At 39.8% G+C, this 17,332-nt stretch overlaps 1 protein-coding gene across 1 annotated transcript; it reads left to right on the forward strand.

The window, feature by feature from the left end:
- Positions 1-1,838: 1,838 nt before the first annotated feature.
- gbx1 (gastrulation brain homeobox 1) lies at positions 1,839-5,479 on the forward strand. Its single transcript, XM_061921125.1, has 2 exons — positions 1,839-2,478; positions 3,646-5,479. Exons 1-2 carry the CDS (start codon positions 2,025-2,027, stop codon positions 4,170-4,172), a joined length of 981 nt encoding a protein of 326 aa, XP_061777109.1. The 5' UTR covers positions 1,839-2,024; the 3' UTR covers positions 4,173-5,479.
- Positions 5,480-17,332: the final 11,853 nt, after the last annotated feature.

Raw genomic sequence — 17,332 nt, forward strand, 5'->3', positions numbered from 1 at the left:
GTGTGTAAGAGGGAAACATCAAACATCAGAGAAGACAAAGGACAAGAAAGACATTAAAGCAGTAATATATATATATATATATATATATATATATATATATATATATATATATATATATATATATATATATATATATATATATATAGTGGAGGAGTTCAAGTAAAATAAATGATAAATGGGTTGTACTTGTATAGCGCTTTTCTACCTTCAAGGTACTCAAAGCGCTTTGACACTACTTCCACATTTACCCACACATTCACACACTGATGGAGGGAGCTGCCATGCAAGGCGCCAAGCAGCACCCATCAGGAGCAAGGGTGAAGTGTCTTGCTCGAGACACAACGGACGTGACGAGGTTGGTACCAGGTGGGAATTGAACCAGGGACGCTCGGGTTGCGCACGGCCACTCTCCCCACTGCGCCACGCCGTACCTAGGAGTCTTGTTCACGAGTGGGGGAGGAGTGGATCATGATATCGACAGGCGGATCGGTGTGGCGTCGTCAGTACTGCGGACGTTGTACCGATCCGTTGTGGTGAAGAAGGAGTTGAGCCGGAAGGCAAAGCTCTCAATTTACCGGTCGATCTACATTCCCATCCTCACCTATGGTCATGAGCTTTGGGTCATGACCGAAAGGATAAGATCACGGGTACAAGCGGCCGAAATGAGTTTCCTCCGCCGTGTGGCGGGGCTCTCCCTTAGAGATAGGGTGAGAAGCTCTGCCGTCCGGGAGGAACTCAAAGTAAAGCCGCTGCTCCTCCACATCGAGAGTGGCCAGATGAGGTGGTCAGGATGCCACCCGAACGCCTCCCTCGGGAGGTGTTTAGGGCATGTCCAACCGGTAGGAGGCCACGGGGAAGACCCAGGACACGTTAGGAAGACTATGTCTCCCGGCTGGCCTGGGAACGCCTCGGGATCCCCCGGGAAGAGCTAGACGGAGTGGCTGGGGAAAGGGAAGTCTGGGTTTCCCTGCTTAGGCTGCTGCCCCCCCGACCCGACCTCGGATAAGCGGAAGAAGATGGATGAATGGATGGATTGATATATACATATATATATATATATATATATATATATATATATATATATATATATATATATATATATATATTTTAGAGGCTTATTTTGGTCACTTAGCAACTGAAATTAGTCAAATTAAGTCACTTTAACCCCCCCGTCCCTAATTTGACTTGGGCTATAGAACATGTTGCAAACCCACGCTGCAGTTGACCCGGCATATACACGCCTTTTATCTGAATCTAATTTTCCCAAAGTATCTCTCTCCAGGGGACAATTGTTGCAGCACTTCTTTATCCGGGGCCAAACACATTGTTTTGGGGCTGGGGGGGAGAATAGGCCCTGAGAGCGAGGGAGGGGAGGGAGTATCGTTGACATCTGCCTCTCCTCCCCTCCAGACTCTTGATGCCAACGGGGAGGGGGCGAAGAGGGGGGGGGGGGGGGGGAAGCAGCACCACAAAAGGCGGCGTTGTTTTGAATCCGGAGTAATTGCTAATCATCAATCAAAATTACTAATAGCTGATTGGCTTGGTGTGGTCGATGGTGATAGAAGGGGAAGGTCTAAAGAAGGGGGGGGGGGGGGGGGGCTTAGTGGGAATTGGCCAGCCAAAAATTCGGAGGCTGAATAAGGAAATGAAGCGTAATTTGAGGAAGATGGATGAGCCCCCAGGGACCCCCTTTTTTTTTTCATGCCTCTTGTCTCGCACATGATAACCAATGCGCGCCCCACCCTCCCTCCGCGATGTGCGCGCGCACCTCGCGGAGGGAGGAGTTGTCAAGGCGGTATAGAAGCAAGCCGCGTGTTTAAGTGTCAGAGTGGGACAAAGTTAGTGGGAGACTACGGGGGGCGAGAGAGGGAACACACGCGGACCCGCGGCTCTTCAAACCTTTCCAAGTGTTCCACGCACACGGGGATGCGGCTCAGGATTCTACTGCACCGAAAAGTGTGACTTTTTTTGGGGTGGGGGGGGGAAGAAAACCCAAAAAAGTGGGGGTTAGTTTGCATGCAAAGATGCAAAGACCAGGAGGGCAAGGGACTGCGTTTTCCATTGATTCCCTGATAGGGACCCCCCAGCCCAGGCCGGGACACCTGCTCTACACGGGCTACCCCATGTTCATGCCCTACAGACCCCTGGTCCTCCCGCAGGCGTTAGCGCACTCGCCCCTGTCCTCCGGGATACCTCCGCTGGCGCCCCTGGCGTCCTTCGCCGGCCGCCTGACCAACACCTTCTGCGCCAGTCTGGGACAAGGCGTGCCGTCCATGGTGGCTCTCACCACCACCATGCCCAGTTTCTCCGACCCGCCGGACACTTTTTACCCGCCGCAAGAGCTGCCCGGCCCGCGTCGGAGCAGCGCCGGTGACCCGGGGGCGAGGAGGCAGGAGAGCCCGCACTCGGAGGAGCTGCACGGCCGCGAGAAAGGATCGGAGTTGCTCAACTTCTCGGAGAGTTATCAGACGATATCCGGTAAGATTTTTTTATTTATTTATTTGCTTTACATACCCGATTTAAAAAAAAAAAAGAATGGCATTTCAATTATGTAATTGAACACGTCTTATAGCTTAATTATGAGTGCAATACTCTCAGTTGCATTATTGTTTATTGTTCATTGTTTATTGAGGATCCCCATTAGCCGACGCACAAACGCCAGGCTCGTCTTCCTGGGGTCCTTTTCAAAATAATACACATATCTGGTTAATAAACATACACAAAACCAATTACAAATAAAAGAAAGGCAAAAGGAAAATAGAAATTAAATTCTCAAAATAATGATAAAATAACAGTACACAGATCCAGTTACAAAGCATACGCAAATGCAGTCACAATAAAAGAAAGGAAAAAGGAAAAGAAAAAGAAAATTCTCAAAATAATGAAAAAATAACAGTACTAAGATCTATCTGTGTTGGCCCTGCAATGAGGAGGCGGACTTGTCCAAGGTGTACCCCGCCTTCCGCCCAATTGTAGCTGAGCTAGGCGCCAGCGACCCCAAAAGGGAATAAGCGGTAGGAAATGGATGGATGGATGGATACAGTTACAGAACATACGCAAATCCAGTTACAATGAAAGAAAGGAAAAGGGAAAAGAAAAAGGAAATTCTCAAAATAATGAAAAAATAACAGTACACAGATCCATTTACATAACATACGCAAATCCAGTTACAATAAAAGAGGAAAAGAAAAGGAAAATTCTCAAAATAATACAATAAAATAACAGTACACATATCCATTTACAGAACATACACAAATCCAGTTACAATAAAAGAAAGGAAAGAGGAAAAGAAAAAGAAAATTCTCAAAATAATGAAAAAATAACTACACAGATACAGTTACAGAACATACGCAAATTCAGTTACAATAAAAATAAAGGAAAAAGGAAAAGAAAAAGATATTTCTCAAAATAATGAAAAAATAACAGTACACAGATCCATTTACAGAACATACACAAATCCAGTTACAATAAAAGAGGAAAAGAAAAGGAAAATTCTCAAAATAACCCAAAAAATAACAGTACACAAATCCAGTTACAGTAAAAGAAAGAAAGGAAAGAGAAGAAAGAACATTAAACATAAAAAAAGTGTTTTAAAATATTTCTACAATTGTATGCATCATTTTGCAACTTTTCTTTATATTTTAGGTGAGACCAAACTGTACAGTTCAGACGACGAGAAACTGGACCTGAAGTCCGCAGAGACGGCGTGCAGTGACCGGGAGGACAGCTCCGTGGACAGCGAGAACGAGAGCTTCTCAGACGGCAACACCTGCGGGGCCCTGTCCCAGAAGGGCAAGATGAAGGTGGGACCCCATGACGTGCTCCCGGCCGGCGGCGGCGGCGGCTCCTCGGCCGGCAAGAGCCGGAGGAGACGAACCGCTTTCACCAGCGAGCAGCTGCTGGAACTGGAGAAAGAGTTCCACTGCAAAAAGTACCTTTCTCTCACCGAACGCTCGCAGATCGCGCATGCGCTCAAGCTGAGCGAGGTCCAGGTCAAGATCTGGTTCCAGAACCGCAGGGCCAAGTGGAAACGCATCAAGGCCGGCAACGTCAACAACCGCTCGGGGGAGCCTGTGAGGAACCCCAAAATCGTGGTGCCCATCCCGGTGCACGTCAACAGGTTCGCGGTGAGGAGTCAGCACCAGCAGATAGAACAAGGGAGCAGGCCGTGAAAGGACAAAATAAGGACTTAATCATGAAAGAGACTCCAGCATGAAGCACAAACTGGAGGACGACTCCATGAAGAGGACCGAGCATTATTTGCAAATATGCTCACACTTTTATTTATTGATTTGTGAATATGTAAATATTTAACAGGTACAAATGGGCACTATGAGAAGAGTCTTTTTTTTTTTAGTATTTATGTCAAGCCAAAACCTTCTGTTGGTAGCATGTCCTTTTCTTTTTTAGTGGAGTCTCTTTTTTTTTTTTTTTTGCTTTTCTTTTTCTTTTGGTTTGGTGTTTTGTACAATTTGTTTGCATGTGAGAAGGTTTTGTTTGAAAGAACCACAACGACCAAACAACGGACAAATGTAAAGCATATTGACCTAATAAATCGCTTTATATATTAAATTTTGGTTTTTGACATTTCATGTTCTTGTTTTTTATTTGTGCTAAGAGATTATATGTAATAAGAAAAACCCTACACCATTTAACATTTTTAAGGATTAAATCATACAATACTAAAATGTTTAATGTGTTAAAACTGTTTGAGAGAATATTTACAGTACTCTTTATGTTACAGAACAGTTTTCACCCTGTAAATGCGTGTGATTGATTTTTAATGATTGATTATCTGATTGACTGATCACCTTTAAACTGCGATTAACTTCTCCATCAGTCACTCCTGCCAGGAAAAGAAGGCCCAAAAAATATATTATACTAAATAATATTTTCCTCCCACCTCCAAAGTCATGCACCTGGGAATAGGTTGATTGGCAACACTAGTGTGTGAATGTGAGTGTGAATGTTGTCTGCGATGAGGTGGCGACTTGTCCAGGGTGTAGACAGCCTTCCGCCCTAATGCAGCTGAGATAGGCTCCAGCACCCCCGCGATCCCAAAAGGGACAAGCGGTAGAAAATGGATGGATGGATATTATTTTACGAGAATTCTTGTTTGAATTTGAAATAATTTAAACAGTGAACTACTTTCAACATGCTCATTTTGAAAACAGGTAGCAGCACCATGCCAATAAACACACACGGTCAAATAGTTTTAAGTTGGATAACAGACAGTTCCGCCGCACCAAAAACAAAACCCTATCCTGACTATACCGTATAACAACTTCTTGTCAGATATATGTGACCACATCCAGGGAGAGGAAGGGGATGCCGGCCTTTGGTATTTTATGCTCACTTCATTTTCCTGTGAACATGGTCCAGAAAAAGCTCAAACTGGAATAATTTTATCTTTCCTTTTCCTTTTGCCAAACTACTTGGAGGCCTCCGGCCCTGCTCTTGTTACTGCGGCACCTGTGGACAATCCCTCAAATATGTATTCGTTGAATATTAAATTAATTATATATATGTTTATATATATATGTGTATATATATATATATGTTTATATATATATATATATATATATATATATATATATATATAAAGATATATATATATATATATATATATATATATATATATATATATATATATATATATATATATATATATATATATATATACACACAGTATTTGCTTATGTCGACGTGTGAATGGCGTTGTTATTGTAATGTATCCTTTGACTGTGAGGAAGTTAACTCTCTAGCTCAGACTTTCTAAAGGCTGAGACATGTGAGGACGTTTAACTGATGGCCTTGGGGAAGGAAGTACTGCAACTTTTTGTCATTGTCCCACGAGGAGCTGATTAATAAAGAGGCTTGATTCCACAACACTGTGCCAGAGTGTCTCGGCTATTTTGGAGAGGAGGGCGGTGCCAGCGAGAGTCACTGACCTCATTGTTCCACGTTGCGCTGAGTGTAGGAACTGACATCTTTACGTCGCCTTTTAAGCGCCGAGCTGTAGAAAAAGGCACCAGGGCGGAATGAGGGGCACCGAGTCCATCCCCAGTTTCCTGCTGTTTGGAAGGTTGTATATCAGAAGCCGCCTTTAACACGTCTGTAAGAGTTGGCTTTTTTCTGCATAAATCGAAATGTTGTGAAATTTCCCATCTTTCTCGGGACACAATAAGTGGTATCACACTTTCTGTAATGCTGGCATTTTCTTTTTTGTTTTCATCCTGTTTAAATATCAGGACACAAAACGGGGTGACAAAGGCCACTTCATTTACAACGCAGGCCGAAGTGGCCCAAATCGGATTTTTTCTATCTAAATGTTTTTTTTTGTGTGTTTTTTTCAAATCTGACTGTTTACACTGCAGGTAAAATGTGGCTTTTATCAGCCTCCAATGTAAACCTGCATGTGGCTCCAATATCCCTTGCAAGCACACTTTGCTAAAGTGTAAACAAAGGAAATTGACTTGGAGGAAGTTGCTCCTATTACAAAATAAAATAGATATGGTCACCACGCCTTAAAAATAGGTGGGTTTTTCTTTTTACGTAAAAAAACCAAAACTAATATGATGTATGAATGGATGTACAGTACAATAATTTCAATGCGTTTTCTTTATTTTCATAACTATTTACAGTGTAGATTGTCACTAAAGGCATCAAAACTATAACACCTGTGAAGTGAAAACCATTTCAGGTGACTACCTCTTGAAGCTCATCGAGAGAATGCCAAGAGTGTGCAAAACAGTAATCAGAGCAGAGGGTGGCTATTTTGAATAAACAAGAATATAAAACATGTTTTCAGTTGTTTCATCTTTCTTTGTTAAGTACATACTTTCACATGTGTTCATTCATAGTTTTGATGCCTTCAGTGACAATCTACAATGTAAATAGTCATGAAAATAAAGAAAACACATTGAATGAGAAGGTGTGTCCAAACTTTTGGCCTGTACTGTATATAGCAGGCCTGGGCAATTATTTTGACTCGGGGGCCGAATTTAGACACAACAGTGTGTCTGGGGGCCGATATATCTATTTTTAGGAACAGTAATAAAAAACCTCACAATAATGTCTTATTGAATGCTAAAAACGTTATGACAGACCGCCTTGAAAAACGGAATGGAATTTTAAATTTGTTCACTGAATAAGACAACCAGAATGTACATGAAAATAAAAAATGTGGGATTTACAATATTAACTATGAAGGATAAAACACTGAATATTGACAACATATGAACGTCACCTACCCTCTCGATCGACATATTTTACAATCAAGCAAAATGCAACAAACACAGCAAAATGAACGCAAAGGATGAAAAAAAACCCACCTACAATCTTATATATCGGATATATCACTAAGCTTTAGAACTTTGTTTTAAAAATCTCCTTCCGCGTCCGTCCCTGACACCCGCATTTCAGGCTGACACTGTGGAAAAGCTCCACACCCACACGGCTTGGTGCCTCGTCTGAGCTGCTGTGACTTTGATGACCATAGTAACTAATTACATTACCATAGTAACTAGTATATCATGCAAAAGTGCAGATTCCAACCAATGAAAAACTTTGTATAGTTCAATACTTACGCTCATTTGAAAACATCTCTGCACATCATAATGACAGCTACAGTTTCCATCTTTAAAATCTAAAAAAAATATTTGGGAATGTCCGGCGGGCCAGATTGAAAAGATTAACGAGGTGCATGTGGCCCCCGGGCCTTAATTTGCCCAGGTCTGGTATATATTGTAATATATTTGGGAGGGGTTTTAATCTTTTGTTGGTTGTTAAGTAGAGGAGAGACGGACATCCATGTGGATCTACTGTACGTTAGCTTTATTTTTCAACTCACATTTAAGCAAATACGCCACAGCATCAATTCCGGTCGTCCAACAATCGCTTTTTTCTTTGGAATCAAAATATATATTCACTATATCTCGTGTAGCCTTTGTGCACTATTGACAAGTGACAAATCGAAAATTGGGTCGTCTTAAATTTACTTTGCTCACCGAAACCGGATGTCGTGATGACGTATCCACTTCCTTTGTTGACTGAGTCTTTCCCGCCGCACACGAGTGACATAGCTCGCCCAAAGCTGATGAAAAAAATACACTCTGGTCACATTGCGTTTAGACTGAAGTCACATTTGAAAAGATCAGATTCCAATCGGATTTGGACTACCTCCTGATGTGGGCTGAATCTGATGCCGAAAAAAAATCAGATTTGAAGTATTTTGGAGCGTTTAGACTCGCAAAAGAATCAGATCGGTGTCACTTGAAGGCAAATAAAAATCAGATTTGGTGTGCAGTGTAAACGGGGCCAAAGTCAACATGGATATTTTTGGTGGTAGAATCAGAAGTCACTTTCGCTTTCTGTAAACGCTGTAAAACACTTTTCTATGTTTTCTGTGTTGCACACAGAACAGGGGAACAAGGTAAACCCGGCAATTGTTTGATGTCAAATCAGAAGCGTCTTTCACACTTTCTGTAAACATCTTGCATTTTTCTGTGTTTTCTGTTCTGGCCACAGAGAATTTTCCACAATAAGGTGTTGTGTCACTAGCCCCTTAAACGCTTACTGTGAACGCCAACATTTTGCTGTGCTTTCTGTGCTGATTACAGAACAAAAAAGTTGACCCGGCAATTTTCAACAACTGGTTGTAGCGTCAGAAGTCACTTGCACACTTTCTGTAAATGTTTTTCTGTCTTTGCGGTGTTGGACACAGAATGGGGGACACATTTTCTGCCATAATGGACAGCATCAGCATCACACTTTTTGTGAAGACAAGAATTGCTTACTGTTTTCCAGTGAGATGCGGTGAGGTTAATGGCTGGTGAGGCACTGACTTCATCATAGTCAGATTTATAAACGTATGAACCGTGTAGAGCAGGGGTCACCAACCTTTTTGAAACCAAGAGCTACTTCTTGGGTACTGATTAATGCAAAGGGCTACCAGTTTAATACACACTTAAATAAATTGCCAGAAATAGCCAATTTGCTCAATTTACCTTTAAAAAAGAAATCTATAAATATATATATATATATATATATATATATATATATATATATATATATATATATATATATATATATATATATAAATGGGTATTTCTGTCTGTCATTCCGTCGTACATTTTTTTCTTTTTACGGAAGGTTTTTTGTAGAGAATAAATGATGAAAAAAAAAATTAATTGAACGGTTTAAAAGAGGAGAAAACACGAAAAAATGAAAATAAAATTTTGAAACATAGTTTATCTTCAATTTCGACTCTTTAAAATTCAAAATTCAATCAAAAGAAAATAATAGAAAAACTAGCTAATTCGAATCGTTTTGAAAAAAATAAAAAAATTAAGTAACATCATTAGTAATTTTTCCTGATTAAGATTAATTTTATAATTTTGATGACATGTTTTAAATAGGTTAAAATCCAATCTGCACTTTGTTATAATATATATCAAATTGGACCAAGCTATATTTCTAACAAAGACAAATAATTATTGCTTCTAGATTTTTCAGACCAAAAATTGTAAAATAAATTCAAAATACTTTGAAATAAGATTTAAATTTGATTCCAAAGATTTTCTAGATTTGCCAGAATATTTTTTTTAAATTTGAATCATAATAAGTTTGAAGAAATATTTCACAAATATTCTTTGCCGCAAAAACAGAAGCTAAAATGAAGAATTAAATTAAAATGTATTTATTATTCTTTACGATAATAAAAAAAAAATACTTGAACATTGATTTAAATTGTCAGGAAAGAAGAGGAAGGAATTTAAAAGGTAAAAAGGTATATGTGTTTAAAAATCCTAAAATCATTTTTAAGGTTGTATTTTTTCTCTAAAATTGTCTTTTTGAAAGTTATAAGAAGCAAAGTAGAAAAAAATAAATTAATTAATTCAAACAAGTGAATACCAAGTCTTTAAAATATTTTCTTGGATTTTCAAATTCTATTTGAGTTTTGTCTCTCTTAGAATTAAAAACGTTGAGCAAAGTGAGACCAGCTTGCTAGTAAATAAATAAAATGTAAAAAATAGAGGCAGCTCACTGGTAAGTGCTGCTATTTGAGCTATTTTTAGAACAGGCCAGCAGGCTACTCATCTGGTCCGCGGGCACCACGTTGGTGACCCCTGCTATGGAGTATCTTATTCACCATTTGATTGGCAGCCGTTAACGAGTTATGTTTAAAAGCGCATACCAGCATTCTTCCCTGCTTGGCACTCAGCATCAAGGGTTGGAATTGAGGGTTAAATCACCAAAAATGATTCCCGGCCGCTGCTGCTCACTGCTCCCCTCACCTCCCAGGGGGGTGAACAAGGGGATGGGTCGAATGCAGAGGACAAATTTCACCACACCTAGTGTGTGTGTGACAATCATTGGTACTTTAACTTAATGTAGCAGGTACTTTAGCTATATTATAAATAAATGACACTTATTATTATCATTATTAGCGATAATACTGCTAACATTAACAATATTAAATCATCACATGTATGTAGCAGATAACAAACACGACAGTACACAGTGTTGCCACAATACTCAGTCACCATATTTAAGTACCCAAAATAAAGACTCGACATAAATATAAATTCAATCGGAGCAGAAACATTGGAGGAAACGGGATTGAAACCCGATGCTAATCGCCCATAGAAAATACATGGTAGTAGCTACTATTAGCAAACAAATTCACTCACCAACTCGGCTTAATATCTCAACATCGACACACTCTTTCATCGCAACTCGGCCCTGATGGTCGGCACGTATAAGTTTACAATTAGTTGTAAAATGTTGGACGGTTGTTTTTACAACATGCAGGCAAACGACAACTTTAAAACATACCGGCTTCAGATGTCCCCATGCAGGCTTAGCCGAGTAGTGCAAGAATGATCTCTGGGATCACTAGCGCCCTCTCCTACCAGGAGGCCAGAGAACAGGTGCCTCACAATGTACGTCTTCGCAGCAGTTTTATGATTCACCGCAACTAATTCTCAGTATTTGAACGGCAAATGTGAAAATTAAGCGATTTTGAATAAAAAATCATTTACAACTGGTGAAGTTAAATGGAAAATAAATGTATAGTATAATCACTGGATATATATAACAATATAATTTATTTATTTTTCTTTTTACATGTTTCTCTTTCCATGATGGCAGGTGAGGCGGGGCCTCACCTGCCTCCCCTGACTGCACGTCACTGGTGTTTTCTGGGTTGGACACAAAATGCCGGTACAAAGTCCATCCATCCCTTTTCTTCCGCTTGTCCCTTTTGGGGTCGCTGGGGGTGCTGGAGCCTATCTCAGGTGCATTCGGGCAGAAGGTGGCGTACACCCTGGACAAGTCCCCACTGGTACAAAGTAGACCTGGCAATTTTCTGTCATTTGATGCAGCATCAGTAGCCCCTTTCACAATTTCTGTTCGTGTCAGAATTGCTTAGTGTTTTCTGGGTTGGACACCATGGGGGACAAATTCAACCCGGCAATTTTCTGCCTTTGATGCAGCATCAGAAACCCCTTTCACACTTTCTGTGAACACTTTTCTGTGTATTCTGGGTTGGCCACCGAACAGAATGGAAAAGTCGACCTGGCAATTTTCCACAATTGGTGGTAGTGTCAAAAGTCGTTTTTAACACTTTTCTGTGCTGATCGAAAAATGGGAAAGTTGGCCTGGCAATTTTCTGCCAAAACAGCATCAGAAGACCCTTTCAAACTGTAAATGTCGGCATTTTGTGTGTTTTCGGTGTGAGACCCAGAACTGGGGGACAAGGTCAACACGGCAACGATCTGCCATTTAATGCAGCAACACAAACCCCTGTTACACTTTCTGCAAAACAAAATCGACCTGGCAATTTCCTGCCACCCAAGGTAGTATCAAAAGCCCCCTTTGACACATGCAAAATAAAATAAAAAATTCTGTGTTGCTGTTTGCATGAACAACATACCAAGAATAAATGGAAAGGAACTATGTCGTCATTTACTTAGGAGAGAAAGTTGACAGTTGACCCGGCAAATCAGCTGTAAAAGAGGCAGGATGCTGCCTGTTCGTAAGGGTATTCTGCAAAGAGAGGACTGGGATGTGACATTTAACATACGAAACCGGCTTTTTTCTGGCACTGACATGGAATCGGAGGTGAAATCAACCCAGAAATGTTCAACCTTCAACCTTAGCATCAGAAGCCACTTGTTGTCCTGTGTGAATACGACCCGGCAATATTCCACCATTTCAAGGTAGTATCTAAGATTACATTTCCACTGTAGGCCAAAATGACCAAATTGGATTTTTTAGAAATACTTTTTTTCCCCATTTGACTGTTTTGATTGCAAGCAAAATGAGATGTTTATCAGACTCCAGTGTGAACACGCACAGGCCCTGATGTGGTATCGACTTCACTTGCATGTGCAGTTCGATAAAGCGAAAAGGCAGGAGACTGACCGGATTGCGTGAATAAATAAAGAAGTCGCGACTACTACAAAATGAAATACAATTTCCACACCTTAAAAAATAGTTGTTTTTTATGTAGAAAAAATCAAAGTAGTTTAATGTATGAATGGATAAACTGTAGACCAGATCTGGACAAATTAAGGCCTGGGGGCCACATGTGGCCCGTTAAGCTTTTCAAACTGGCCCGTCGGACATTCCCAAATAATTTTTTTAGATCTCTAAGATGGAAAGTGTAGCTGCCATTATGATGTTCAGTGATTTTTTCAAATGACTGTAAGTCTTGAACTATACAAAGTATTTCAATGGTTGGAATCGAAGCTTAAGCTACTCAGTGGCCTAGTGGTTAGAGTGTCCGCCCTGAGATCGATAGGTTGGGAGTTCATACCAAAGACTATTAAGAAAATGGGACCCATTGCCTCCCTGCTTGGCACTCAGCATCAAGGGTTGGAATTGGGGGTTAAATCACCATAAATGATTCCTGGGCGCGGCACCGCTGCTGCCCACTGCTCCCCTCACTTCCCAGGGGGTGATCAAGGGGATGGGTCAAATGCAGAGGACAAATTTCACCACACCTAGTGTGTGTGTGACAATCATTGGTACTTTAACTTAACTTAACTTTAACTTATGCATGATATACTAGTTACTATGGTCACCTAAGTCACAGCAGCTCAGACGAGGCACCAAGTAGTGTGGGTGGGGAGCGTTTCCACAGAGTGTTTACTGAGCGACCAGCCTGAAAAGTGGGTGTCAGGGACAGACGCGGAAGGAGATTTTTACAACAAAGTTCTAAAGCTTATAGTGATATATCAGATTGTAGATGTTTTTATTTTTTGTTTTTTTACACTTCGTGCTCATATATCGCTGTTTGTTGCATTTTTGTTGTGTTTTGCTTGATTGAAAAATATGTCAAGCGAAAGGGTGTGTGACGTTCATATGTTGTCAATATTCAGTGTTTTATCGGTCAAATAATATTGTAAATCCCACATTCTTTATTTTCATGTACATTCTGGGTGTCTCATTCAGTAAGAAAAATAAATATATAATTCCATTCTGTTAATAAGGCTGTCTGTCATAGCGTTTTCAGCTCTCAGACATTATTGTGACGTTTTGTATCAGTGTTCCTAAAAAAAGATTTACCGGCTCCCAGACCCATTTTTTTCTCTAAATTTGACCCCCAAGTCAAGATAATTGCCCAGACCTGCATATTATATATATATATATATATATATATATATATATATATATATATATATATATATATATATATATATATATATATATATATATATATATATATATATATATATATCCATCCATCCATCCATTTTCTACCACTTATTCCCTTTTGGGGTCGCGGGGGGCGCTGGCGCCTATCTCAGCTACAATCGGGCAGAAGGCGGTGTACACCCTGGACAAGTTACCACCTCATCGCAGATATATATATATATATATATATATATATATATATATATATATATATATATATACATATATATATATATATATATATATATATATATATATATATATATATATATATATATATACACACAGGTGCTGGTCATATTATTAGAATATCATGAAAAAGTTGATTTAATCATTAATTCCATTTAGAAAGTCAAACTTGTAGAATGTATACATTCATTCCAAACAGACTGATACATTTCAAGTGTTTTTTGCCAAAAAGGAGATGATTATAGCTGACAACCAATGAAAATCCTAAATTGAAAATCTCAGAAAATTAGAATATGGTGAAAAGGTCAGATATTGAAGACACCTGGTGCCACACTCTAATTAGCTAACTAACTCAAAACACCTGGAAAAGCCTTTAAATGGTCTCTCGTTTTGATTCTGTATGACACACAATCATGGGGAAGACTGCTGACTTGACAACTGTCCAAAAGATGACCATTGATACTTTAAAGAAGGAGAGCAAGACACAAAAGGTCATTGCCAAAGAGGTTGGATGTTCCCAGAGCTCTGTGTCCAAGCACATTAATAGAGAGGCGAAGGGAAGACAAAGATGTGGTTGAAAAAAGTGTACAAGCAAGAGGGATAACCGCGCCCTGGAGAGGATTGTCAAACAAAGCCGATTCAAAAAGGTGGGGGAGATCCACAAAGAGTGGACTGCAGCTGGAGTCAGTGCTTCAAGAACCACCACGCACCGATGTATGCAAGATATGGGCTTCAGCTGTCGCATTCCTTGTGTAAAGCCACTCTTGAATAAGAGACAAGGTCAAAAGCATCTCGCAAGGGCTCAAGACAAAAAGGACTGGACTGCTGCTGAGTGGTCCAAAGTTATGTTTTCAGATGGAAGTAAATTTTGTATCTCCTTTGGAAATCAAGGTCCCAGAGTCTGGAGGAAGACAGGAGAGGCACAGAATCCACGTTGCCTGAAGTCCAGTGTCAAATTTCCACCATCGGTAATGGTCTGGGGTGCCATGTCATCTGCTGGTGTTGGTCCACTGTGTTTCCTGAGGTCTAGGGTCAATGCAGCAGTCTACCAGGAAGTTTTAAAACACTTTATGCTGCCTGCCGCGGACCAATTTTATGGAGGTGAAGATTTCATTTTCCAACATGACTTGGCACCTGCACACAGTGCCAAATCTACCAGTACCTGGTTTAAGGACCATGGTATCCCTGTTCTTGATTGGCCTGAAAACTCACCTGACCTTAACCCCATAGAAAACCTATGGGGTATTGTGAAGCGGAAGATGCGAGATGCCAGACCCAACAATGCTGAAGAGCTGAAGGCCACTATTAAAGCAACCTGGGCTCTCATAACACCTGAGGAGTGCAACAGATTGGTCGACTCCATGCCACGCCGTATTGCTGCAGCAATTCAGGCAAAAGGAGCTGCAACTAAGTATTGATTGCCGTACATGCTGAAACTTTCCATGTTCATGCTTTTCAGTTGGCCCACATTTCAAAAAAATATTTTTTGGTACTAGTCGTAACTAATATTCAAATTTTCTAAGATACTGAATTTGGGATTTTCAGTAATTGTCAGTACTAATCATCAAAATTTAAAGAAATAAACATTTCAAATATATCACTATGTGTGTAATGAATTGATATAAAATGTAAGTTTCACGTTCAGAATATAATTACTGAAATAAATCAACTTTTTCGTGATATTCTAATAATATGAACATATATATTATATATATTTATATATATATATATATATATATACATATACATATATATATATATATACATATACATATATATATATATATATATATATATACATATACATATATATATATATATACATATACATATATATATATATATATATATATATATATACATATACATATATATATATATATATATATATACATATATATATATATATATATATATATATATATATATACATATACATATATATATATATATATATATATATACATATACATATATATATATATATATATATATATATATATATATATATATATATATATATATACATATATATATATATATATATATATTAGAGACGTGCGGTTATGCGGTCTCATCCGTGGATAAACCGCGGGTCGTGCGGGTGACATGACGAAAAAATAGATTTTAAATAGATTCGGGGGGGTGGCTGTTGAACCATTCGGAAATGTATATACATAGCACACCCTTATTCTTGTTATCTGGGTGACCGCTAGCAGATATTCGCGAGAATGGTTGCGGCTCCCATTGTCTTCTTTACTTTGTGAAACAGGTCAAAATGGCTCTTTGAGTGGTAATGGTTGCCCGACCCCTTATATATAACAACGAGCGGGTGGCGGGCTGTTGTGGTTTTGATAAAATGTTGGTTCGGGTGGATGGCGAGTGGATGACGACTTTAATGATGCGGTTGTGGATGATATAATTGCCTATCCACGCATCTCTAATATATATATATATATATATATATATATATATATATATATATATATATATATATATATATATATATATATATATATATATATATTAGATCATATTCCGATCCAATGTGGACTACTTTCTGATGTAGCCTAAAGCTGATCAGATTTTGAAGCACTTTGGAGCGTTTCGTTTGGCAAAAAATATATGTAATCTGAGTCACATGAGGGCAAAAAAACTGTGATTTTGGTGTGCAGTGTAAACAGGGTCTAACTGAGATGGGACGCCACCTGTGTGGAAAAAAGTTTTGGGCAATGGTTTAACCGCCCTGACTCACTCAACCCAGTTGATGTATTCTGTGTCACGCCAGACACTGGTGCTGACATTTTCGCAATTGCTGTGTGAAAGTAAACACAGTTGAGGCGACACTGCTCTGGGTTCTGTGTAAAAGGCACCAGCATGCTAAATTGTTGCTCGATTTCCATGTGTAAGGAGAGCTTATTAACTTTCTTTCAGATGTCTGAAGTAGACACAGGATGGAAATATCCGACATTTTGTCAAGCTTCCGTGTCAAAATAAAAGCACCTGGCAAGCGACGCGGAGGCCCGAGCGGCGCAGGGTGCGTGGCGTCCACACTCCACTGACGTATGGGCAGATGCATCACATCTCCCAGGATAAACAAGCGCTGGGTTTCATCAGGGCCATCATAGCTTTAATTTGGCTGCCTAATGAGTCAGATCCAGCGGCGGAGATAAGAGTTGTCAGAGGCTCGGCTCTAATGAATTTCTTGCCACTTGTAATCAAGGTTGCCTGTCTGAGAGGAGGGGGGGGGGGGATGATTAATGGAACCCTGGAGGATTCCCTCGGCCCTCTGCCTTCATTACAGCTAATGCATTCTCAGGCAAATTAACAGAGAAACGCTGGCAAAAGCCAACAGGGGGGAAAAAAAGGCGAAGGGGAACGCGGACGGGTGATGCCAACGTTTATGTCCAACAAAGCCGAGAGAGAGAGAGAGGGGAAG

This window comes from Nerophis ophidion, linkage group LG14 (genome assembly GCF_033978795.1).
Source record: "Nerophis ophidion isolate RoL-2023_Sa linkage group LG14, RoL_Noph_v1.0, whole genome shotgun sequence".
In the NCBI taxonomy this organism is placed as follows: domain Eukaryota; kingdom Metazoa; phylum Chordata; class Actinopteri; order Syngnathiformes; family Syngnathidae; genus Nerophis; species Nerophis ophidion.